At 47.6% G+C, this 26,913-nt stretch overlaps 1 protein-coding gene across 2 annotated transcripts in view; it reads right to left on the bottom strand.

The window, feature by feature from the left end:
* The window catches only part of COL5A1 (collagen type V alpha 1 chain), a 173,302-nt gene that overhangs the window by 84,912 nt on the left and 61,477 nt on the right, over positions 1-26,913 (bottom strand). For both annotated transcript variants that reach the window (XM_026094410.2, XM_026094409.2), the window contains exons 5-10: positions 12,461-12,592; positions 10,154-10,300; positions 9,767-10,015; positions 4,519-4,671; positions 4,149-4,205; positions 162-203 (exon numbers count right to left, since the gene is read on the bottom strand). In XM_026094410.2, coding sequence (XP_025950195.2) covers positions 162-203; positions 4,149-4,205; positions 4,519-4,671; positions 9,767-10,015; positions 10,154-10,300; positions 12,461-12,592 — 780 coding nt within the window. The remainder of the gene's footprint in view (positions 1-161; positions 204-4,148; positions 4,206-4,518; positions 4,672-9,766; positions 10,016-10,153; positions 10,301-12,460; positions 12,593-26,913) is intronic.

The raw sequence follows: 26,913 nt of genomic DNA, 5'->3' as shown, positions 1-26,913 counted from the left end.
CGCATGTCATATGGAAGCAATAGGGCCCTAAGAACAGCTGCATGCCGAGCATCCACATGCATGCAGTGGGGTGTGTGTGTGTGTGTGTGTGTGTGTGTACACCCAACACCGCAGAGGTGTGTACATCCTGCAGAGCAAGGTGTAAATAAAGTGCAACTTACTGCTGGGCCTTCGGGACCAGGTGGGCCTTCAACCAGCATACCCTAAAAAAAGAGGTAGAAAGACCAGTGGTTAGCAAAGCTGCATCCTGAAAGTCACCTCAACTACAGCGCTCAAAAGCCAGTGCCTCATTTGTTCTTAAAAATCCCAGATCTTACTCCTAATAGGTGCCAGGGCATTGACCTTTCTCCCTTAGCTTAAGGGCAGGCAAATGGAAAACACAGGCACTGGCAGACCTTAATCATGCCAGAGTGGGAGAAGAGCTCTTCTTTCAGAACAAGCCATCTCTAGACCCAAGCAGTTTAAAGAAAAAAAGTTAATAATCAAATTGCAAGGTATTTTTGAAATGACTTTCCAAGCAGGCTGCACGCTGTGATTTACTTTGTGTACCTAGGAAATCACTGTGTGGGCAAAATGGTAGAATAATGTTATTTCATTCTTTTTAATCTAAATATTTTGTCATAACTTTAAATCAGGTATATCGTGTACTCTGTAGAATTGAACTTTTTTTTTCCTTCCTCATGCATATGTAAGAGAGGGAATAAACCTTCCGATAAACCTGGCAAATGCCTTCAAGGAAGGAATCGGGATGCTCTGTTGGGAAGAGCCCCACAGCGAGCGCTGCCCTTTTCTCTCTGGCCCTGTGACCATGCACCCAGCAGGGCACCCAGTTCAAGCCAAAGCAGGTCCAGCTTGCCAGCTAACCTGCGGCAAACGGGGGCATTTCTCCTTCGGGATGAAATCTGCCCACACAAGTCAGCAGAGATCCAGGCAGCTCGCTCAGGGGAAGCCTGGAGGAAGCAAGCCCAGAGACGTGATCACGGCCACCTTTGGCTCGTCTCCTGGGCTCAGGCTGTGGCACTAAGCCACTAAAAGTGTCAGCTGAGGCCACGGCAGCCGCCACAGCCGGTGGGGCTGAGCTGAACAAATCTGAAGTCTCTAGAGGAATCCAGGGATTCCTGCCCCCAAAGCCACACCCTGTAACCGAAGAAAAGCAAAAATAGGACAAAACGTGCTGTCATGTGTGGTCTTTTTTTAATTGTAAAGAATTTAGCTCACGGCCTTCACCCCATATCCATTTTGACAGCAATTTCACACACTGCTATGGAACTACTCTGCTCTCTTCTGGGTGTAAATTTAGCATAAGCCTTACATGGCATTCCCTTGTCCTGCCCTAAAGCCAAACTCCCTAAAGGGAGATATTTGCTGCTGAAGGCTGCCCAGAAGAGGTGAGCTCTGCTGAAGGAGGTTTCCCCAGGCATGACATCCCCTAAGCCCTGGCTCTTTTTTGGACAAGCAAAGAGGATGTTGCAGAGCCCTCAGGAGCAGAGGAAACCTCTTCCCCATACAGACGCCCCAGGGCCGTTCCTGCTGAGACCAACGGCAACGCTTTGGTGTGGCAGGCTCGGAAATGGAAACCAATGCCAACCCTCCACCTCCACCGGGCTAAAAAGCATCTCCAGGCTGCTGCGGAGAACCACGGCCTGTATACGCTGCCCAAAGCTCTTCTGGACTCAGCCCAGCTTTGCCACCACCGGAGCAGGCGCAGCCCCGCGGCTCTGCTTCCCACGGCCAGCTGCCGAGGCGAGGGACACTGCTCTGCAAGGGGGAAGAGTCTGGCCTAATCAGCCGATTCGGGATGCAAACAGCCTTGGCATCTTCCCATATTTATCTGTTGGTTTATGTTGAGCTCCAGCGTTAGGGACATCTGGAGATTCTCCTCAGCAAGAAACCTCAGCTGTTTACATTACCGCTCATCAACGCGAGCGACGGGAAAAGCAGGAGGACCAGGACCAGAGGGGCAGCGAGGGGGGAGCCGTGAAGGAGGAGCAGCTTGGACATGGCAAGAGAACTGAAGATCTGGGACTGTCCAAGGGGGAGAAGGGGTGCCATTTCCACCCAGGGCCTGCCACGAGCAAGACAGCCTGGGAAAATGATCTCCTCTCGAAGGAACAAGCCTCACCCAAAACCCCTCCCTGAGTTAAGGCAGCCACGAGCACCAGCATCACCCGTGAGCGCGCGAAGGCCTCGACGGGGCAGAGGCAGCCCCATGCCCAGGCCGTTCGCCACGAGCCGGGACCGCGGCTCAGCCCTCGCCCCGCCGTCTCCGAGCTCCAGCCTGTGCTGCCCGGCTGCCTCCAGCGAGCGTCAGCACAGAGTCGGGATTGAAAGACGGACGGTTTGAGCGAAAGGAGGGAGAATCCAGAGAACCCGGCTGCTGCCTTGGGTTTTTATTCCCCCCTTTCTGCTGCAGCTCTGATCAAAAAAGATAAAGAGCGCAGCAAATCTGAATTTCTCTCAGCTGAACGGGAACCGAACGGAGGGGGAAAGGCGGCATTTGGTCTTGTTTACTTTCTGGCAAAAGCTATATATGCTCCAGTGTTTTGAAATAGCAAAGGCAGCCAAATTCCTTCTGGATGATTAAACTTAACTATTTTGTTCGCTTCGTAACTTTTCAGATTGGTTCTGGACAAGGGCAGGCTGAGTTGAAGCAGCTTTGTTCGTGCCTCTCTCTTCGCCCCCCACCCTTCCCGCACAGACCTTTCTACACCTCCGTTAAAAAAATTGCTCGCGTCTCTCCCTTTGTTTGCAGAACGAGAGCGAGACCCAGAAAGGAAGCGAAGGAAGGAAGGGTCGGAAATGCTTTTATAAGGCACTGGTTTGGGCTTTTAAAGCATTGCTGCTGCACCTCCCCTCCTCCCTCCCCCCCAGCCACTGGCAAAAATATTGGGCAAGAAGGAAAGAGAATTAAAAGAAAAATAATGGGCTCCGTATGATGGGAAGCGCTGTCGCCTCGCTGGGCGCCGCGCTGGCACTCTGCCAATCAAAATTAGGTTAATTGAGTTGCTGGTGTGCAGCGAGCATGTGCTTGGCCTTCGAGGACCTGGGGGACGAGGCTGAATGGTGGTAATTGGAAGGACCCAAACGTCCACCTTTCCAGCCCGGGAAGGCAGCGGACACAGAGGTAACTCGGCATCCTGGAGCGCAGCAACAGACAGGAAAAGCGGCTGAGAAACATCAGCCTCATGCTCCTGCCTCATCCCACTCGGTGGGCACCTTTGGAGCAAACATCCGCCACGGTTAAGCCCAGGAGGGCAGCTCAGCAGTGGGGTGAGAGCTTCACCTGAGGCTGCTTTGCACCTCACCAGCCCAAACCACTGCCTGGGCTCTGGTTGCAGCTGCTCAGAGGTGACAAGCAACAACAGCTCTTCCTCAAGAAACTGAAATATCCGGCCAAGCATCTTTGCCCAGCATGACCGGGGCCAGGCAGAAATCATCCAGCTGGTCCTCACCTAAGAGTTTGCTCAGTTGGGTACCTGTGTTTTTGCAGACTATGAAAGCCGCATGCAGTGTTATAATTATCCTTTAGGAAGGACAACAGCTTCAAAACCAGGCAGGGGTAACTGGTGTGGGCAGAATAGTGAAGAGAGAGTGTGCTGGTTCTGGCTCCCAGGACAACATGGGGTTTCTCCAAAAATGAAAGCCTGATGGGGAACGGGAGCAGGCAAAAAAACAAACCTCTTCTCTCTGCTCCCACAGCTGTGTGCAGGGAGAACCCTTTTATTTGCACAGAGATGAACCCATTAGTTGCACATTTAAAGCTGGACCTAAGCTGCAAGTTGAGGTTAGGATATGACCCGGCCGCCAGCTGTGGGCACTCGGGGGAAGCGGGTTCACGGCAAGCCCGTGCGCACATCAAAGCCACTGGAGAGCTGAGAAATTCTGTCCATTGCTTCAGTTCTAAATGGCCTAGGTTTTGCTTTGGCAAACACGAGATTTCATGGGAAATTTTGCACTTCCTTCCCAATTTAGTTTGCTTCTTGAAGTTTAAAAAAATAATTATAGTATTTTATATTAAAAGATTTTTAAATAACTGAGTAATTGTTCCATGGAAACTTTTTCATGCAGCTGTTCCACTGAGAGTATCAAACCATGCAGTGCACACACCCCTTAAACCTTTTTCCTTGGAAAAAGAAGGTTGTCCTTACCGGTTCAATAATTGCAGGCTCCCCCTTCTGTCCTTTCTCACCCCGTGGGCCACCGACCTATAGGACACAACAAAAAAAGAAAGGAAAACAGTCAGAGGGCATCGCCTGCCCCATCAGCTGAAATGTGAGCAGGAACCATAAATCTTGGGGAGAGCTATGCAACCAGAGGACTGCCAATATTTGCATAAAAAAGAAACAGAGCATCTCTTCCCAGTTTGGGCATGGACTTCTCTTGCACAAACATATCCATTTCAGGTGGATGAATCCATTGCTAATTCCTATGTTATAACTGTGGGAAGACAAACATTTTGAACCAGGTTTAGGTTTGATGCTGTTTGGAGGCTGGAAAACTTAACCAGCGCTCTCTTACCCCTTCATAGATGGTGTCCTGGTTGGCAGGCATTCCCGGCCCAATATCGGGGGAGGCTGTCCGGTCATAATAGTTATCATAGTAATTCCCATCATATTCTTTTATCGTTTCCTCGGTGAAGTCTTTGTCCAGGTCGTCTCCTCCTTGACCAGCCTGAAAGCAGGAATAACAACATGTCAAGCTGCAAACCCCCTTAGGCTGTGCATGCTGAAAATCTAAGGGGAAGATTATGCTTTTCTTGCCAAGCAGAAAAGCTTTAGAATAATGGTGTAAATAAAAACCACAATAAAAGTTAAAGTCTGGAGTTTAAGGGTCTCCAGTGACCCGTAAGGGACTTCTCCAGCGTCAGGAAAGGAGGATGGGAAGATGTCCACGTCTAAGCGTACACGCTGGCGTTCCCTAGGAATTCTCCATCCGCCCATGAAATACACCGCAAGTGTCATGCTCCAATGGAGGAAAACGAAACGCAGCACAAAGCAGTAACTCATGACAGCAGCACCCCACAAGCGCTAGATACGTCTAAAGAAACATGAAATTGAAGTTTCCAATTCCAGGCCCAACTCATCTCTCACAGCCTGAATATTGGAGTCACTAGATTATTAAGCATAAAAAGTCACACATCCAGTCCCTTTTTTTAAATCCATATCAAAATGCAATGTGTCATTATTATGAGGATCCGGTTACAGAAGGAACTTTGGAAAAATCCAAGTTTACTTATACAAAGAACTGTTTGTTTTGTCTAGGATCCAGGTTGCATTTGTGCTTGTCCTAAGAGCAGGAACAGAAGTTTTTGCAAATCTGATGCAATAATCCCCAAGTCCTTTCTGAATCTTCAGAGCAACAGATGTTATTGTTCAGAGACAAGGACATCTAGATAAATACCATAATTTCCTTGCTTCTGTCCAGGTCCGTGTGTGATAATCACACCCCTGCACTTTTTGCAGCCTCGTAAGCCAACTGTCCCTTGGCATCCTTCAGTCTGAAGAGCAATATAAAGAAGAATATGTGCTGATAATCATTCTGTTTTCCTTCTTTCCCATCCAGGTAATGATCAAAATGATCTATGAATTGAATTATTTCCAATGCTTCCAAGAAAAATTATCTCCTCCCTACTAAGAATCCAAAATTACTGTTAAATGCCACCATCACTTCCAGGCCCTGTTTCTGTGCCAAAACTGCTCAGAATCCATAAGTATGAGCATCTGTATCTAATATGCAAGAGGTTTTAAAATGGGAATAAACCAAACACTAAGGCAATCACCCCCCACTGCCTTGCCTTTTTTTTTTTTTAAAAAACCTCTGCAAACACCAAGTGTTCTTAGCAGAAATTATAGCTTGGCAATTGCTATGAGGGTATCGTATCTTACTTTAAATATCCACATGTTGCTATACCAGAAAATCTTTCAGTAATAGGGGGGAGAGTCCTAGAAAACTCCCTCTGGCTGCAAACATTCAGAGATTTAGCCACTCCGGTATCACTTTCTATCCCTGCCCACTTGATCATTTGATTAATGGGGAAAAACTCATGACAAATCACCCTGTCTCATATTTTTCTGGATCAGAGAATTGAAAAACTGGGGAAAGAGGTATAATCCAAAAGGGCAACACAAAATTTCATAGCCTTGGCCCTGCGACAGAACAGTCCTTTCTCAACACCCTGCAGCTCTCTCCCCCTTCTTCCATTTGCTCTACTATTGCCAACTTCTCAAAGCCATTTGGAAAATGATTCTGACTGCTTTATAGCACATAATGAATTGTCCATTCATAGTAAAGAGTAGGAAGCCTTAAAAGAAAGTTTCCTTGCCAATAATTCACGTTAAAATCTCCAACTACTATTCTAGATGAGGCCAAAAGTTGGTTACAGGTTCTGTTATCAAGTTTCTGACGCATTTCATAAACAGACTCTAAGCCTTTTTGAAAATGATAGTAGATAGCATATCATTGAATAGACTAGAGCTGTTTCTAGATCGATTTTGTGACATAGCAGAAGTTTCAAGCTTATATTTATGGACATATTTTCTTTCCAAAAAAAACTTGGTGGCAACTCTCAACTAAAAAAAAACTTAGAAAATTTAGCATTATTATTTCTTTGTTCCATGTAAATGGATTTTGCACCACCACACTTCTTTTATCCTGTTCAAAATCTGTTACCTAGGTTTGCATTTTGAAGCCTTAAAATCTATATATCTTGTCATAAAGCTTTTGGAGATAACATAGCAAGCTCTTTCAAATAGCATTTAACATTAACTTCAAAATGTCTGTTTTTATATTTTGCTTATTATCTCTATATCAATTTGCATGTAAAGATATAGTATAACTGGACAGAGGAGAGGTTCTGCATGCTGAGATTTGTGGCACTTGGTGATGGTGGTGGGAAACCCCTAAGAAAAATCTCTCAAAAATGCTGTTAGGAAACCTGGATCAGAAAATAGCCCAGAAGGAAAACAAGAGGTCAAAAAATGATCATGCAAAATATCGCAACTCTCCTTTGTGATTAACAGTCTCATTTAAATCACCTTTTAATCTTCCCTTTTGAGAAACCGAGGCAGATATGAAGCCGTGGTACATGCATCTGGACAAGGAAAGCAAACTGCTTGATGAGCAGCAGGCAATGACCAAGATGTGTCTGTCCCCAGGTGCGGGTGTTCACGGGAGCATTGCTGCATGCTGAATCTCAGATTTGCTTCACTGGCATTTATCACGCAGTTATTAGCCACAGTGAAATCCAAATCCAGGGAGAGTTCATTGACTAAACCTGCCTCCAGTACCTAACACACAGGCTCCAGAAAGTTTCATTTTTGTCAGACTAAATTCCCTTATAATTCCCGCTGCAGGAACTACAGTCATCCTGAGGATACAAGACAGGTCACCTTCAACAGCAGCAGACACATCCTGATCTCGCCACAGGTCTGTGAATGGAGGCTAAGAATCACTGTCTGCACCAGACCACAACTACCCTGTTTGATCCCACAACCTGTCTCCTACAGCGACCTCGGGGAATGACGCTGCCTGGCAGGTAAGGGGATATGGCAGCTCTTGGCCTCACCTCTCCCGTGCTGCGCATTTGCACCTTCACGCTCCCGGCTGCCCGGCACGGGCTCTGCTCTTTAAGGGCTCAGTCTGCCTTTCCTTGGCTGCAAGCAGAAACCTGGGACTACTCCAAATCATGCCGTGCTCACTCGGGGCAATGAGCACTGTTCCCTTGCCTAAACTAGAAGAAAAACTTTTGAAACGATGATTCCTTTTTAACCAGCTGAACCACTTCAGCAGTCCCTGTCTCCTACCAAAATCCTACTTCTAACAACAGGTATTAGGCAGGCAATTACAGCCATGAGACTCCAGATCCTCACTGCCACAATGCTCCTAAGCTGCTTGGTCTGCTGCAGGATTAAAGGATTCAGTTCCCCCAAGAGTCCAAGGCTGCAGGCAGTGCCTTCAGCTTCCACTTCCAGGTGTAAATCTTGAAATCCATATCCTCTTGGGCAGCCCTACACCATGGGCTCTCGCTATCCAGGAGTCTTCGCTACATCACGCTGCATTAGCCTTGGTGCAGGAGAATCCCCTCGGCAGGACCATCTGTGTCCATTTCTCTGCTCATCTGCTGAATGATTCACTTGATCAACTGGAACAACCAACCATCCCAGGAGCAGTCCTACAGCCTTCCTCATGTCACTGCTGGCTCTTTCTGACCTGCTTGAAGTAGACAACTTGCTCGAGGTAGACAACTTGCTTGCTTGCTCTCTCAACTTCAAGGTGATTTGCTGCGAGCAGGCCGAGTTTCCACATGGGAAAGCTTTGCAGCGTATTTCCTTACCTGAACTTTCTTCCTCTTCAATTTCCTTGTCCTAACAACTAAAGTGGCCTTTGAGCCTCTTATTCCCTCTTCCAAATATTTTTTTTAAGGTCAGCATATCCAATCTTTAATTCCTTCCTATTAGAAAGTTCTAGCTTGGCCAAAGATTTCTGGCTCTTTCTCAGGAAGCAGGAAAGTTTCTCATCCATTGGTTCTCAGGTTGGCGCTTGCTTCCTCAATACACTGGGGTGTTTTCTTTTTCTCTCTGTGTATCATTTTGGACAGTCCAATCTCCTCCTCCACTGCAGTTTTTATCCCCACTTGACTGGACTCGGCTCTGCCTTGCCATCAGCCCTCAGCTGGGGTTGGCTCCCCTCCTGTCTTGCTCCAGCTGTTCAGCTCTTTGGTTGGACACTTTCCATGTGTCCACTTTCTATTTAATTCAAGCTTTCAGGTCCAGCTCCAGTTGTTCTGGCCAGCTTTTGCTGTCTCCTCTGCCACCCTTCATCGCCTCCTAGAAAGGTTTGATTTTTGACAGTCGCATAACTAAATTATTATTACTCAAGTAGGAACCACAAAACTGCCAAGCCCAAACAAACCTCTCAGGAAACATTATCCCACTATTGAATCCACTTGCCGATGATTCTGGGCAATGAAAAGATGCCTTGTCTAGCATAAAGTTATTTCCCTGCATGGTGAGATACACAAACACACAGGTGCATGAAAACTTGCTTCAGTCTGATCTGAGGATGTGACCAATGTTCATATATTTGAGCACCAATATTAAAAAGCAAAGATTGGGCTAGTCTAAAGGGTAGAATATTCACAAGTACAACATGATTCAGTCGAAGCATATTAAGTGTGGGTAACTAAAAATGTAATTGCTCCACAGAATGTCAGCTGTGGGAACTGGAATGATATCATCTTTTAGCAGATCTCTGCACAAAAGGGAATATCTGTCTATGGGAAATTTTAATAGCTGGAAATCAAGAGGGATTTTTTGAATGGTGAAAAATTTTAAAAAGCTACAATCCAAAAAATGTCAAAATGCTATGCAGTGAGAGCAGCAAAATGAAAAATACCGATGTTCTCTACCAAATCAACATTTTAAGGATTTATAACAATAACTCTGAAGTAAAATGGTCTTACTTAAGAGTTTTACACTAACCCTCATTTTTCTTTTTGTCAAAGAAGTGCTCCTCACAGGAAATGTTAATGTCAATAAGAACAGATTTTTCCAGGAGGGTAATCCTCAACCACATTCTACATATCCGTATTCCACGCCCTGAAATATCTGGAGTGATAATATTTTACAAGAAACTCCCTATTCCTACAGCTGCCCAAATCTCTTAAAGCTTTACCATATGGATTATCACATCTCCTTTCTCCAAGGGCTACGAAATACCAGAACTGACAAAAATCAAAGCGAATGAAAAAGCATTCATTAAAAATTACATCGGTCTCGTTGTAGGTGATGACTGTACTAGTGGGGAGTTCAGCTTCAACGGCATTTTCCGTAAGTCCACCCTGGGGATCCAATTCTTCGTTGTAGTTGATATCCTCGTAAGGCAGAGGTGTGAAGTACTCTTCGTTGATGGTTTCATAGTTGTACTCATCCACGAGGGGGTCATCTACAGTGTCATCCTCCTTCGGCTGCTTTCCAGCGTCCACTCCATCGGGTGGTTGTGTGGTGGCAGGGTAGTCCTATTGCAGAAATAAAGTTAAAATGCCAGAATCAGAGAAACTAAATGGATACCTGCATCTTTCCCCACCTCCCCCATTTATTGCTCTATAAAGGTGCAATGTATTAACCACATTTTTGCAAGGATTCTACTTCGGTACCTGCTTGGTTTCAGTTCCCTCTCCAGCAGCCGCTTCAGCAGTGCCAGGTTTGGTGGTGGGTGCTTCTGGCTTTACAGATTCATCCACATCTTCATAGTAGGGGTATTCATAGTAATAAGTATCACTTTCTCCCTCCCCATCAGTGTACTGCAAAGAGACCACAAGAAGCAGGAGATAAACAGGTGGCACCTCAGTGCGTTCCTCGCCCCCTCTTTCTAGACAACATTGATTTCATGTCAGCTGGGCTACGCTGTGGTACAGATCCATACACCAATATATTTCCCTTCCTCTTGCTCATCAGCTTCTGTGACACCTTCACCCGCAGCCTGGCCAGGGCTCCTGGCTGCTCTGAAAATGACTGTGGTTTGAGGTTACCAATAATGCTTCACAGTCCTGTGGCAGGTTCTCCCTTAACAGAGAGAGAGAGAGGACAAACCCGCCCTGAAGGAATTTAGTCACCAGTGATAACACAATAAAAAAAAGAAAAACTGATTTTTTTTTTTTTTTTAACTGCAAATTGCTGACACCTTCTGGGTCACATCTCACATATTCATAGGGGGGATGAAAAAACTTGAATCACGCAGCCACTCCGAGAAGCAGCGCTGCTATTTTCATTCATATGACTGTAATAATAGCATGTGTGACTTCCTATCCACCCGCAGCCTGCAGTCCAAATGGCTTCAAAAACAAGATATTTTCAGAGTTTTCCACAAGGCGTCAGTCATTCTTCAAAATGAAAAACAAACAAAACATTTGGTTAGAGCCGGGCATGGCAGATTTCTTAGCCAGTCCATTGGTTCCACTGGCAGGAGACGCCGGCACACGGAATAGTTATTCTTACACAGAGCTCCACGGAGCAACACGGCCCTGCAGAGACAAGCCAGCCCTTGTTGAACTGCTGGCTCCAGAAGAAGAGCTCTATTTTCCTACTACCCTGTATTTTGACCATACTGGAGTTTATTTTATTTTTCTTATTTATTGTTTCTCCAGAAGCGTGCTGGCGGAGCAGTTACGGCATTTCCCTGTTGCTCAGAGGCTGCGGTCGTGCCGTGCTCTGCGCTGTTGCAAAGCGACCCGGTTGCTGGATGCGACCGCGCGCCAGACACCGTGAGCTGCCAGGCCTTGCACAGGCGAACCCAAAAGCCCTTTGAGTGGCAGGCGGGTTTTTAATTCAGACCCAAACCTGTCTAAGCAGGAGCAGGTTGACTGCATCACCACCTCGCAGGGATTCAGCAGAAGTCCACAGATACGAGACCAGCCAAAAGCAAGAGGGAGCACGCGCCTGCGTGCCTGCAAATCAGACAGTGAGAGCAGCCAAGATTGTCAGAAGCGCCTGAGGATGCCAGACAGTTTAGTTCCCGTGAGTGAGCTCAAGACCCCTTAAAAAAAGCGTAAATTTCAGATGATGGATGCAAGGAGTTTTCTGGAAATCAGCCCCATTCAGAGATTTCTAATTAGGAACAGAAATAAAAAGATACTCTGTATCTGCCTTTAAAAAAAGAAAAAAGAAAAAAAGGATGACGGCAGTTTATATAGGAGAACAAATCACCTTGGCACATTTCTGTCAAAATAAAATTTAAATGGCAACCGCGTAGGCAAATGGGATTCCCCTTGCCATACCTGTCTTTTCAAATAGTAATAAAAAAGAATTTCTTAATCTTTTAAATGTCTAATAGTAAAAATCGAAATTTAGAAACAGGTGCTAGCTTTGTATGCTGTTTCACCAGTCAGGGAAAGTCAGTATTTCAGCTGCAGCTCAGGCTGCCTCTCCTGTCAGTTTTTGAGCTCCAAACAAATATTCATGTTAGTCACTGGAAACAAGGAACACAGAAACGAAGCAAAACTCCTGAGGGCAAAAACCTAGGCAGCAGCAGAGCCGAGATCAGAACCTGCGAGTCCTAAAAACAAGCTCTGCTTCAGCTCTGCTTCCCGGGTGCCCGAGGGGGCCCTGGGGTGCCCATGCTGGCCACATGGCCTCTGTCTTGCAGAGGAAGAAGAAAATATTGAGGTCAGTAGACCAGAAGAGAGGGAAAAAAAATGGCAAGGTTTCAACTTGAGCGCTCCCATCGATTTCGTTATCCAAATGATGCTGTAACCACAGGGGGGAAATGAAAACCGAGACAGGCAGATGACTTATGGATGAGTCGCAGGAAAGCTGAACAGAAGCACGTCTGCAATCACGGCACGGAGCCCAGCCTGCTGCTTGCTGACAGGTAGGCTGACGCCGAGAGCAGCCTTCATCCCCACCCCTCTGCTTCCTCGGCGGATTCCTCCCCGGCACGTGCAGAAGACGTCCTTTCTACTTACATATTCGTCCTGGTTGGGGTCCTGGGACTGGGGGGAGTCTGGGATGGCGGTGTCGCAGTCGGGGCTGTAGTGCTCGCAGTAATCGTGGGCTGCTCTGGGGTCGGCCACGATCAGGAGCTGCTGGATGTCGCCCTGCAAGGGAAGGAAAGCGCCAGCGTAAGGGAGACTGCAAACATAGGGCCACGAGCCTGAGGTCAAGGGGGTAAAATGCCACCGAGAAATTAAAAGCGAATGCCATCACTGGGCTGCCCCCCTCCCCACGCAGCAGAGCTGTTCAAGAACTTCACCTGAGACAAGCCAGCCGCAAAAGCCCTTCGTCTCGGGGCCGCGTCAAGCAGCCACTTAGCTCTGGCCGCTCCACAAGGTGTGAAGCCGCCACGCTCGCGGCTTCATCCCAGATGCACCTTCCCAAGGAGATAATCCTGTCTGGAGAGAGGTCACCACCCGCCCGGCTGCTGCTTGGGCTCAGTCCTGTCCCTGACGATTTGGCAGCGCTGACAGCTCTAGGCAAGATGGGGACGGCAAGGGCGAGGGAAAAGGGCTCTACGCGCTTCACAGCAGGGGCAACCTGCTTGCACAGAGCAAATACTCTTCCTGCAACTCTCCCGATCGCAAATCGCCCATGCAACTTCGCACGGCTCCGGAGCTGCTGCGACAGCAGCGCCCGGTCTGAAACGCTGCTCGCCAGCCTCTGCTTTCCCACCAGTATCAGCTAGTCTCATAAAAGAAATCACCTCTTCTTCACAAATCTTGCCTCACCTCAGTTTTCCACCCGCAGCAGAGTGCCAAACATAGAAACAAATTAGAAATACGCCTGATAAGCAGAAAAAGAGGGAGGAATTGGAAGCGGCTTATTGCAAACCAGGTGCACAGCAAGTTTATTAGGCGCCATGACTGCTTAAGGACCACTTAGCACGCAACAAACTAAGCACGGCATAGCCGAAGCCCAAAGGTCAGATCAAAATTGCTATTTAGTTTTCTAAAGAACCACAGCACTGCTCAACCTTTACGTCAAAAAACAGCTTATCCAGTAGAGAGTTACATAAGAAAAGTCTTTACTACTTGTATTATTACAGTTGATGCTTTAACTGGGGGAAGAAGTCTCATTTAATAATAGAAAAATATTGCTAAGGCATCAGGGGAAAAAAGGAGCATTAAAGCAAAACTGGGAGGATGACTTGGGCAAGTAATAGGAACCAGAAGCTCAGAGTGGAGTCTGGCCAAAACATCTAAAAACCCCATGGAAAACCAAAGTATATTTTTGAAACAACGGGCCAGATCTGCTTTTGTGCAGACAAGCTGCGCCCACTCCATCTGCAGGAGCAGCCAGGCCCAGGGAGGAATCCAGCCCTCCAAGTGACCGGCACGTGATGCCACACGAACGCACACCACCAACACCCCTGCTTCACCAAAAAAGAGCCGTTTATTTAGTTGGCAGAAATCCACAGTGGAGGAAGGTTTGCAAGGAGCTGCGTGGACCCAGACCCATCCTGCCCTGCTCCACGTCACTGCATCCGTTCTCCACGGTATCTGGGCAGCTCTCAAACGCTATGCAAGCTATCCTAAAACTGAGCATTGGTTTAAGCTTATTAGTCATAATCTCCTGTGACTAACCTTTTCAAAATTAACAGAAACGTCTGCAAATGGGTTTTCAATTTCTCTTTTAGATCCGAAAAAGGCTTTAGCCCATCATCAATTTTGTCATTATTATTGTATGTTTTTTCCAGTCTAACCACCAAAAACGGGGATGCAACACTGGGAAAACAGTCAGAAAATACCAAGTATTTTTCTCACAAAACTTTTACCACAGCACAGCCAATAGCAAGACGTGCACGGGGAGCCGAGCCGTGACATGCCTGCGTGCGCTAGAGGGACAAGTGCTTCCAAGGGTGACTCAGGGCACCCAAGACAGGTTGCTCCATTGGACATCTCTCCAGTAAAGGATGCCTGTCCAGGCTGCTTACCTGGCTAAGATAATTTGCTTAAGTTCACGATGTGAATATCTCTTTAGCTCCTATTTCCCAGTACAGGTTCTCAACCAGTTTGGTCCTTTCATTGCCAACTGAACTAAGCCATTGACGTCCTTCTCTCAGCTCGGTGGTTATAACTCCCCAGTTTCCATAAAGCTTTGTGGAGTATCCTGCAGTCCTGGGATAAGTTGAAATAAAACAGCCACAAAAGCAGGCCTGATACTTCTCTCCAAGAAGCCAGGAAGGAAGGCTGAAAGCTTTTTCTTCCTGATAAGCATGGATTTACACCTCTAGGAGAGCTGATAGTCTGTATCCTATAAGTGACCAGAACTAAAACTCCGTTTCCTTGAGGAACAGATAAAGCAAAGAAAGGCGTATTGGCTACACAAAGTGCCAAAGGTTAAGCGGAAAAGAATTTTTAAAGCTGAGTTTGCTTTTAGTCTCAGCTGACTGCAGCTCCAGAGCTATGTATGGGAAGAGATCCTGGCTCAATCCTCAGCTGCTTTCGTGCAGTACGGGAGCTAAGTCCTCTTGCAAGGAAATGTCCCAGCAGCTGGAGGGAGGGGAGGGACGGTGCCTGCAAGCCCAGGAGCCACAGCCCAGGGCCACGGCTGAAAACCTGAGCACCGCTCAATACTCCGAGTGACCACGTTGGCCCTGCCATCACCACCAAGCAAGTCTCCTGTTAGCTCTAGCTTCAGAGCCTGAGAGAATCAGGGTGTAACGGAATAAAGATAGCACGGCTAAGGGTGCCAGAAGAAAGTGTGAGCTGCATCAGACAGCTCCTTCGGAGCTCACTGTGCTCCACGAGCGTCACTCAACACGCCTCCTATTTTCCAATTTCCTTTTCAAACCCTTTCAATCACCCTGCCCAGCAAAGCTCATCTTTTTCTTGTTGCTCCAACATCAATGTGCAAGCACATCAAACCAGAAGGAAAATCAACACACCATATTTTGGAGGAATGAGAGCCCTAGGAATCATCTGAGCTCACATTCACCGAGAAGGGTTGAGCAGCTTAATGGCAGGGGAAGGGGGAGAGACTCAAGGGGCTGCTAGACCATTCATCCTTGTTTCATTAACAGCAACTGCCGGGCACTGGTGGATACCCTGTGTTAACACTTATAAAAGGAAGACAGGAGTAAAACCTTGTTAGCAAGATTCCTAGTCAACTGACCTCATCCTTCAGTGCAAAACAATAAAATGGGCTAATTTAGCCTGTAATAAAAAGCCCCACTATCTGAACTTCACAAAAGATGCACAAAGCTCTGCTGTCAAGATCCCCCATTTCTTTGATTTAAAAAGCTGACTTTAAATAAAGCAAGCTGTGCTGGAGGTTTGCAAGCCTTTTGTGTCCTCTCAAGTGTGTTGCCGCTAATAAATATTGCCAAGAGATAGCCGTCCCCCAGCCCTAGCGCGGACTGACAAAGGCAGCAGCCAGCTCCGCTCCCTTTGCGCTCTCCACGCTGAAGTGTCCATTTGTTTCACCGTTGCGGTTACGCAGAATATCCAAGCCTCTCTCCTTCCTATTTCAGTGTCTGCTTTTCTCAACAAGAGCCCCGATAATGAAGATACCATTAAGTTAACTCCCCCCTCCTCGCACCACAGCTACAGATTTTCCACGAAGCCTCAGTAAGACGTACAACGTACAATTGTACTAAGACAGCGGTTTGAAGACTTCACCAGCCAAGTAATTTAGGTTTTTAAGACCTATTTTCAAACAAAGTTCTTGAGCCAGAGAGGAAGTCAGTAAGTGCATTGGTATTGCTTTGAAAGAGAAATCAGCAGCGTGGTGTACGCCACCACCACCCATCCATGCAGACTGCGTGGCAAGTCTGTCTTCTGGCACATTAACAAGTTGGTTGTGCCTGGGCACAGAGAAGGCTCAGAAAAGTGCCTCCAGGCCTGCTGCAGTCCATCCCTGGAGGATGGACAGCAGGTCAGTCAGTGGGACACTGCCAAGAGCCCATACCCACCAAACAGCCTCCCAGGGTTTGCAAAAGCAAGTCACACGCAAAGCTGCAAAGGGCAGTGAGCAGCATCATCAAGGTTCCTAAGCAGGATCTTCTCCCCATTGGTGCCCAACCTGTGTCATGGGTGTAAAGCCTGACACACCTGTATTTTTTGACAGCTTTCTGCTAGCATAAACCTGGCCCGAAATGCCATGGAGTTCCTTAAGCAACTTTATAAATGTTTTCCTGGAGTATCATTCCAAGAAACACAAAAACCAACTGCAGCAATCGGTGCGGCGGCCGGTGGGGCAGTGGAAACTGCCAGCTAACTGTCCTGCCTGGCGGGAGCAACGCCGAAACGGCTGCTTGGGCTTCATTTCGGACGTGTGACCTCCCAAGGAGTCCGCCTTTGAGTGCCAGCTGGAACCACAGCCTCCCTGGTGGAGATGATCTCTCTACTGGGACAAAGCTAGAGCCTAAACTGAAATATTTCACACATAATGCTTCAATAACTGGAATACTTCACAACACGCAACAGACAGTTATAGTTTCCCATTTTGACAAAAATTTGAAGTAAAAAAAAAGTCACTTTTGTCTGAAAATAACTTATACTTCATCCACTAGAAGATCTAGTTTTTAAAAAAGTTAAATAAATCACATTTTGACCTTTATTCATAGAAATTTCAATGAATAGGAAGAGGCAGGACAGCACATTTACAAAAATGATTGTGAATTGTGAGGCTTTTATTTGCTCCAAACAGATGTATGTGCTAACTGTCACGACCAGTAAGAATTTGTTTGACATTTATGGTAAAGCCATTTATGCCGGATGACTCATTTGCTTTATGGATTAAGTTCCATCAAGCTAGTTGAATTCAACTCCCCAGCCAGCTCCCAGACAAGACTGGAAAAGCTTTTCTAGAGCATTTTTTAACACTTATTCTATATGTGTGCAAAAATGTCACATCACTTCCAATGACATCAACTTCAGTAACTTGGAGAAACTGCTGTGGTTCGACAAAACAAACAGCTGGCGAGGATAATCGGAGTGACTTCATCTGGCATCGGCAGCAGCTCCATAAATACTGGAATTCTTTGGGGCTCTCACTGCAATGCACTAATAATTAACTGGACTGGTGTTCTAGTGCATTACAACAGGAGTCTTAGAGACTCTTAACATCAATAAAAATAAATACTGCTTGATGTGCCTTTTTAAACTCCCACATTTAAACCAAATAACCACGGGCCCAGTACAACTGTAACAAAAAAATCATAAAAATTATCAGAAGCAATGGGGATGCTGCTGTGTTTTCTTTTATTATGACATAAACACTCTCTGGTTCCATAAATGCAAACCAAGTCAGGTGGCTAAAGAGTGGCAGAAGTTCAATGCGAGTCTATGAAGTGAAAGCTTCAAAATCGCAGCCACCAGAGCGTCTCCAAAAAACACAATCCCCGTCTCAGAGAGGGCCTGCCAGCCCTCAGATGTTCCGCTTGATAGAACATGTCATTAGCACTTGCCTGTGGACGGAGACTCGCTGCTAAGGAAATAGCAGTTGTCCCGATCCAGGCTCTGAACGACTCCTTGTCTGCACAGGGGAATTAAGGTGATATTGGGGAAGTCAGCAAAGGAGAGCAGAGAAGCAAGGAGCAATCCAGAGCTCGCAGCTTTGCCAATGCAGCAAGACACCTCATTTAGTTAAAGGCACAATACCTTCTCGGTCAGTGCATCCTTAACAATATTAGCATCATCCAGGAGTCCCTCATTTAAAACCAGCTGTTCCAGAAGAGAAGCCAAACTCAAGCGATGGAGGTCAGACAAAGCCTAGCCCAAGGCCCTTGCCATCTCCAACGGCATCCCGAGAGCTCGGCTTACCTGCTTCCCCTACCTGTGGGATGCCAGCTCACAAACAGCTCCTGGACCTCAGGCTGAGGGACTGGGACCTAATTGACATCCTTGGGGCTTCCAAATAATTTTCAGCACAAAATCAAAAGCCAAGAGTTGGAGGTCTGGCTCCAAAAAAAGCTCTTGACTCACGAGCAGTCATGAGTCAGCTACAAATACTTGGTGGTTTGGATAAACGCAACCCGGATGTTTGCATTCCCATCCCGAGCAAAGGGGGGCTGCAGAAATGGATGGAGCTGCTTCACCGTGACACCTCTGCTATTTCCCCGCTTGGGCTCGAGCTACCACAAGAAGGGCTCCCTCCTGGCTTCCGGCACTCAGATAAGAACCTCTTCTGATCCCCTTTTCAGAAAAGCCATGTTTAACTAGGCAAAAAAGGGATAGAATTTTCCCTAAAACCAAATTTGGCCAAACAAAAGCCTTTTGCAGGAGCTGACAATAGTTTCTCATTCTTATTGCACCCGCGCTTGCGAGAGGCGGCACCCGCAGCAACCCTGCCCTCCCGTCACGTCCGCCTGACTCCGCACCCCCATCTCAGAGCTAGCCCACTTCCACTTCTGCCATTACACTAAAACTATAACAATTATTTGGACAGCCCAACGCATCCCTTCCCCGACCACAGAAGCAACGAGAAAATAAGCCTCCGGGCTCAAAGGTACTTAACCGCCTTAGTTACTTTCAACTTCTGTATTTTGTAACCCCAGGAAAGGGCACAGTTTGACATCAGAGCCAGACTAATTTCTCCTTGGTCCTGGCTGATGTCTTTGGTGGAGGAGAAGGACAAGGCTCGCAGGGCGCGGGCAGAAGGCCCTAATGGGTGCCACAGCCCTCTCGCCCAGGCCAGGCCTCCGCATTGGCCCTGCCGCTCGTGCTCGAGCTCCCCTGGGCCTTCTTCCCTCAGGGCCCTCCCCAAATGCTGCTGCTCCGCTCTAGCCATCCTCAACACCTACCCCTGCCGTGATGGACCCACAAACGGCCCCTCCGCGCCGGCAAGCCTGAGGGCCAGGCAATACCACGCTGTGCTTCCTCCATCCATAACCACCGCACGCGGTAGGCCAGCCCTCTCCGTGGCTATACGTCTCAGAAACAGGCTTTTTGGAGCAAGGAGCTCTATTTCTTATGTTTGCACAGTCCAAGCGTGTTACGGCTCCGACTGTGACAGCTCTGTCAGCGTAACCCCGCAATACAGATTACAAGCAGTTCAGCAACCGGCTCCTTACTGGAAGGAAAGACAAGCAATTCTCTTCAAGAACAAAAGCCAGATGGCTCTGCTAATTTTGGAAAGCTCCCCCGAAGAAGCCTCCGCTCTGCCAATACCCAAACACCCGTCAAGGACTCGAGCCATTAACGGAGGAGGAGACGCTGACTCCTGGGCGGCTACTTTTCCCCCCGCTCCCAGCTCGGGCCTCGTACCTGCGGCACACGGCTAATGCCCTGCTCCGTGGGACGTCCCTCGGCTCGCCGCGGCTCCGCTCCGAGCGCCCTCCTCAGCTGCCGAAACTACCGCGGAGCCAGGGCTCATGCCAAACCCCATTCCCGCTTAAACGATGGCGCAGAGCTGATTCCCAAAGACAATATACACAAAGTATTAATCAGCAGTATGGGTTATTTACACAACAGTGCTTTACAGGCGGCGGACAGACCCATCCGCCATTCCAGAGAATTTCCTATTTGTAATGGATGAAGGATTTTCTTCCCTTTCCAAATGGCTGAGTTTGTCAAATCCATTAATCATTCCTAATTACACATGCATAATTCATGCAGCTTTCCATAGAATCCTAATCAAACCCCGGCAGCACAGAGCCCCTCTTCTCTTCCCAGCCCCACGCGATATCTCTACCTGCAGCTTCGGTCCCCCCCGCCACCCACGTCCGCTTCACCGTACCGGCTTGGCGCGTGGACGCTGCGGATGCCTTAAGGAAAGGGGAAGGCAAGGAGGGTGAAGAAACACCCCGGCCAAGTTGCAGCTCGCGCGCGCTCCCAGCCCAGCGACCTGGCAGCCGGCCGGCACCGCATCCCCAGTCAGCCCGAAACCAGCGGCACAGCTGCTGGCCAGGCCACGCGTGGCTTCTCCTGACGGCAAGCAACAGAAAAGCACCCTCAGAGGCAACGCGGTTTAAGCAAGCACGGCCTGGCCTTCAACACAACAGCTTTGTTTCCCTGGGCCCTGTCCCGAGAGCAGGACATCTCAACCCCCAGGACGGTTCAGAGCGCTGAAAGCGCGAGTCTCGCTCTCCACCTTCCTCGCAACCGTTCCCCCTTTGGGTGCGAGCGGCTTCGCTCCCCGCTGATGCCAACGCTGATTCATCCCCAGGCACGCTGCCTAATTGAAACTTTCATCCTTTCAGAAGAGACGTCTGATCACCAGCTTGAAGAACCTGAAAAGCTCTGGGGCCATTTTATGTTTCGAGGCAATTATATTTAACCTGATTCAACCTTGGACCTAACTGCCGGCGAAGGGGGCTGCGGCGTTGGGATGGAGCGCGACGTGCGCATCGCCCGCAGCGCGTTAGCCCGGCCGCAAGCGAGCGTTGCCTGCAGCGGGCAGCTCGCCTTTCCCAGCTAAGAGCCGATGCCTGGACCTGGGAGAACAGCTTTCGCTCGAAAACTTACCAAACAGGTGGAAGGACCCAGATCAGGCAGATTAACAACCTGTCATTAAGATCCAGGAATTTAAGGGGGACAGAGGGGAGAGAAAAAACCTGAAGAAACAGGCAGCTTGGAAAACAGGCGGCCTCGGCAGGACTACAGCAAGCGTCAGGTCTACGAAGCCGCTATTGCACCGTTAGTGTAGCAGCGTGTCTTGCCAGAGTTGCTCACTGATTTTGCTTTTTTCTAACAAATAACACTAGGAAACATAGGCTGTGGGGGGAAAAGAAAAAGGGACAAAGGGAGGAGAAAAGAGGTGGAAAAAGAGGCAGGAAAATGGCGAGAGGGGGAAAGACAGGGGAGAAAAAGAGCTGAAGGTAGATGCGGTCAACACACCAGAAGCCAGACTGCAGACATCTGCGGCTTAAACCTTCTGTCAGTACGCCGCAGGCGCGAGGGCCGGTGCCTTCCTCCCCCGGGACGGTGACGGGTCAGGCCGCGCCGGGCAGGAGACGGCGTCCGTCCCACGCACTTACCGGGGGACGCGTCCAGCTTTGCCCTGACTCACGTCTGCTGCCGCGAGCCGCCAGGCAGCCCCGGCCACGTGCCGCGCAGAGCTGACGGATGCTTTTACTGACTATTTTGGCTAATTGCGTAAGGGAGTCCAACCCACCCAGAGGAAGACACGGGCTGAGAAATGACTCCTCGCTTTCTGCTCATCTTTGCTTTACGAGCAGCCTTACCATCACGTTCACAGCAGCCCAGTGCATCACCCTCATATGCTCTAGCCCTTTGCAACAGAGTATTTGCAAGGTGCTTTTTCCTTAAGATCGCTTCAGCTTCAAACTCTTCTCCTCCTCTAGCCCAGATCCCCTCACACCTCCGGCCGGGCCGGCACTCTGCTACGGACCCCTCCGCAATCCTCCCCTCTGAGCGAGCGCAAACATCCTCCCTTGCTCAACGGAGCGGGAAGGTACGTCCAGAGCAAGCAGCAGCCAAGCGGTAGGGACTGCAGGAAAGGAAAAGGCAGCCAAGACGACTAAAAATAATCATAATAAAACAAATACAAAGAGCTGCTAAACCCTCAAGGAGACTGATATTCTTAAATCAACAGCCATCGTGGTCAGATGCTCAGTTCTTGTGGCTATTTTTATATATTGATGTCTTTTAAACAAACCATAATCTATTTGCTAGAATTTTTGTGTGAGAAACAATCAGTTAGGGACACGGAAAGTACTGCTGCTATCGAACGGCTTCCTCAAACTCTGCAGCCCCAGCCGGGGAGAAGGGCTGCACAGCTAGGCTGGACAAAAGCCTGCTTTATATTTGCTCCCCCACCGCCTGGCCAAGCGCTGGGGTAACACACACAAAACTAATATGAGAGGTTTCCACAACTATTTCAAAGCAGGGAAAAATAATAGCACATAGTTCAGACTTTTTAAAGGCAAAGAAAGAGAGAAACAAAGAAAACCCTGACAGTCCCACTTCTCTCCACCCCAATAAAAAGAGGATATTACTCTCAAATTTCATTTTCCTATTGTAAAGTCAGTCTTTATATTTGCAAAATGAGCATTTTTAAACTCTTTTTGTAAATTGTATGTTCTGGGCAGATGTCTGAAATCCCCCAGCAGATTAAAAACATATGGGAAGAACATGGAATCCAAACCACACATTTTTATTAAACTGCATGACTTCTAGTTCAAATTTCATCACATTGACATAAATATCTTCTCCCTAAAGTAGCAGCTGCATGTTAGGTTACTCATAATAGATGCTCTCATATACAGACACATTCGTATAGATGCATGCAGGTGCCCACATGTGCATATCCTATCCTTGCTGATAAACTATATAGATGACAAGGCGAGGCCACATGAATGAAGCCAATTCTGCATTTTCTTTTAAAAACCACCTGCCTGTGTATGCACACACACATGCACAATTTATGAAAAAAATACTAAAGCTGCAGAGATTCCAAACTTTTGGAAATACCAAACTTACAGTTGCTTACACAACCCTCAATCACTTCGTACATGCATATTAACATATGATCTTTAATTACTCAACAGCATAAAACTTTTCCACAGCATTTCTACCTCATTCAGTCCGTGAGTGACTCTTTTCCACAGACTCTTTGCACACTTCTCCAGCTGCTCCACTCTGCATCCGTTGCGCACGCACAAGCACACCTATCTCGGCACAGGGATTTGCGCGCGGTATCTATAGAAGCAGATGTTAAGCACAGCTAACTTGGACAAGCTCCTCTACTGATAGGGGTTTTCAGTAAATTAAAAAAAGCTCCTTGGTGGCTTCGCAAGAACGACCTGACCGCTGATCATCTCCCGCAGCGCAGTTAACATTGCTGTTCACTAAGGACGTCCCACCATCGGCTCCAAGGAAAATTCACCAAGTTGGGCTGTTGCATAAGGCAGCCACCTGCATAAACCTATCCATACTCAAACAATTCCTGTTCTTCAGGAAAATACCCAGATTTAGGTACTTTTGGAAGGCTCTGACTTCCTAACTAATTAGCTTCCAGTTCAGGCATGAGGCAAGCACCCTGCTAAAGCCCGACGGATCCCTAACAGCTTTTGCGAAGCAAGGAAGGGCTTAACTTATCACAGGCCTCTTCCTGCAGAAGCTACAACTCAGACACAGCTATCGCCGGGTGTTTGCAGAGCGCCTGGGTATTCCCTCCGGAGCAGAGTACGCGCTTCTCGCTGGGACGTCAGGCATCCCGCGTCCGAGGGGATGGCCCCTGCCCGGCACACGTGCCACGTGCGGGTGGCCAGGGCGGGAGGACAGCCCCAGCCCGGCAGAGCCACAGAGAGCAGCACTCCCAGGCTAGCCAGATGCATTGATCTTGCTGAGGACAGACACAGCTGAGGCTGCTCAGCAGATGACCTCCTTGATCCGCCCAGCCTGTTTATGGGGATACCACCCCTCTCCACCAGCCTCAAACCCCTTCCCCAAGGTGCTGACCCAGGCCAGGTTCAAGCCAGTTGAAAGCATGCCATTTATTTCCCCCGCCCCCAAGTCATCCCAGCTAAACACTAATAATATTTATGAGACTTCTATCACCTGGAGCAGATGCAAAGCCAAGCTGCAAAACCTGCTTCTGGTCCCTGCAGGTGCTTTCATTTCAGCCCCAGCAGTGCAAGAAACCAGTGCCTCAGTATCACAACTTCAAGGAGATTTTTTCGGGTTGAAGGGTGAAAAACAGCACCTGTGTCCAACGAGAAGCAGCCAGAACCTGAGGAGAAGCTGCCCAAGATCTGTACCTGCCTGCTGTAGCAATCCCGGCCACGTGGGGACCACCAGCAGCTAACACACTTATCTCGAGAAATCATTTGCAGATCTCAACAATGAGTAACACATTCTCTCTGAAGAGAGCAGCCTGAGGGTCCCTTGGCTTCCTGGGGTCAAGTCACCAGAGCCTCAAGAGTTTCTCCTAGCAATGGGATAGAAAAACCTTGCAACGTGATCTAGTCCACGCTACAAACCAAGTTGGCTGAAAGAAATAACTCCTTTGCTGGTTTATTCCCGAGTTGCTGGCTGGGCAAAAATACTCCCTCTCTTTCAGGGAAAGGGTTTAAAAAATAAAAACACCTGGCTGCAGAAAACTCTTCCAAGGTGACTTTTTGGAGTTTTCTTTGGCTACTCAAACTCCCATGAACATGGTGAAGGGCCTGGCTCTTTTTCCTCTCTCCAGTTTTGACTGAAAATAGGAAACCTGACTCTGAGAAGAGCTGAAATAAGGGAGAAGTAGGTTCAGACTCTGCATACAGGGCCAGCTTGGCAGAAGGACGTGGCACACGTGCCAAGTCACGGGGGATGTGCGAGAGGTTAAGGTCAGACCTAGTGTAGGTCCTTAGCAGAGCTGATATTTGTACACTTCTTGTGTGGGATCTTAAATAGCACTGCCTCCCATCACTTAGGCATAACCAGTTCTTGCATTTTTGCTGGCATGAAGAGCTACAGGGAAGCTAGGTCTCCTTAAAACATTCCTATCTAGAGAAAATATTTAGAGTGCATCTATTGTATACATGGCAGGCATGCTAGCGGGAAACACCTTCGCTGAAGAAACAATCCAGCCTCCTAGCCACCTATGCCAACAGCTTTCCAGCAACTAAATATTCATCTCATTTACATACACCAGAAGCCAAACAGAGTTATTTAATATGAAGATTTAAACTCTAACACGCAAGGAATTTTTCTCCTCTAAAGAACCATTAGGACAGCAATGCATTTTTTGGCTGGTTTCCCCTGAAAGCAAGCCATGTGTGATCTCTTTGTGCAGCTACAGGTGTGTCTGTCTGTCTCAATAACTGCTGAATCTAATAGCTGATTTCAATCAAATTTGACAGGGGAAAAAGGCTCAAGATAATTAAATCCCTATAAACATCATGGAAACAGGCAGTCAGGTAAAAGAAAGGCACTGTACAAGTTCACCATCTGAAGGGAGGCTTTGCAGGGTGAGTTCACATCTTATCAGAGAAGCATCTGCAACAAGAAGACAGCTCGTTAATGTTCCAGCTATAGGACAGGCTTTAAGGAACCATAAGACCTAAATTAGAAGGAATCTAGACTTGACTAATTCCAGCACTCATAGAAAGACTTTTCAACCTCAAGACATCTCTAAGGTTCCCAAATCCAACAACAACTGAAAAAAGATGAGCTGAAGCACCACAAAATAAGTAGTTCTTACTGCATGTCTATCTATACATAGCAAATACCCTCTCCTCCTCCTCAATTTTCCAGAGGCAAGAAGAACGGAGGAGAAAACCAAGCATCTCTGTGCCTCAGCTAGCCAGCACCCAGAGATCTCTTCCAGCACCCAGAGATCTCTTCCCGGAGGAACATCGCACAGCACGGCATAGCCGAGGAACCATCGTCACACGCCGGCCATGGTCACAACTGACGTTACCATCCAGGTGACCTTGAATGAGCCATTGCTCAGAGGGATTTATCCATCTGCACAGTAGACTTCTAATTATTACTGGCTTTCCAGCAAGCACACTAAGATCAAACCCTTGAAGTTGTTTTTCCTATATGGCCACACGGCAGCTTGCTGCTCTGTGATTTCTGCCTTCAAACTCTTCATTTGGTAACTTCAAATCAGCACTTATATCATATTCCACATAGACAAATTACAGCGTTGATCTCTAAAAATAGAGGCCCCACAATCACCATGTGCTCTGTTGTCACTGTCTGAACCCTTAGCCTTAATATAAACATTTTACTAGGGCCGCCATAGTTATTTCTTTTTTCAGACTACAAATATGCAGCTAAGAATAGTGTAAATGCATACAACATCTTCTAAAGGACCCTTTTAAAGACTGCTCAGAAATCGTATTGTTGAGTTCATAATTTTTTGGCTTTTTTTAAATAGACCTAACCACCATGGGTTTATAATGTTAACAATGCCAGCTAAGAGTAACTTTATTGCAACAGATTATTCAGACAATACAGAATGTCTTCTAATAGGTAGCTACACAGAATTCAAATGAAGCTTTCCTTTTTTTAACCTATTAACTATTCAAAGCAGTTTACAAAATAATGAGTGTGAATGATTCTGCACAAAGTTTTGCCAGCAGCTCCCTCTGTTTTCAAATAGGAGCTGATTAGGCTCCAAGCTGTTCACACGGTGTGTTCATTCCCTAATTGGGGCACCAAGTCAGATTACTCCTGTGAACACTTGCAAGCAGCAAATCAGACCCCTCCAAAAATCTCTCTTAATGCTTGCTCAAAAGCCACATTTCCACAGGTGCCCTTACGCAGAGCAACTCGGGAGGTGCCTGGCAATGGGCTCTCAAAACCGTAGATCCCTCCAGTCCAGCAAGAAAAGAAACCTCCATGCAAAGGCAAAACAAACCTTCCCACGATGCCAACAGGGCCAAGACAAACGTGCAGAATTAGCTTTTGGCATTTTGGTTTTTAACAGAACCGAAGCTGAGCAAACACATGTATTAACTCTCTGCAAAACTCCAGCAAGGACAGGCCAGTAGCTTTTATTTCAATGAACCTAGGTGAGATGT

Source organism: Dromaius novaehollandiae, chromosome 20, assembly GCF_036370855.1.
Source record: "Dromaius novaehollandiae isolate bDroNov1 chromosome 20, bDroNov1.hap1, whole genome shotgun sequence".
Taxonomy (NCBI): domain Eukaryota; kingdom Metazoa; phylum Chordata; class Aves; order Casuariiformes; family Dromaiidae; genus Dromaius; species Dromaius novaehollandiae.
Note: the sequence above shows the minus strand (reverse complement) of the source record. Positions and strands in the feature narration are given on the sequence as shown.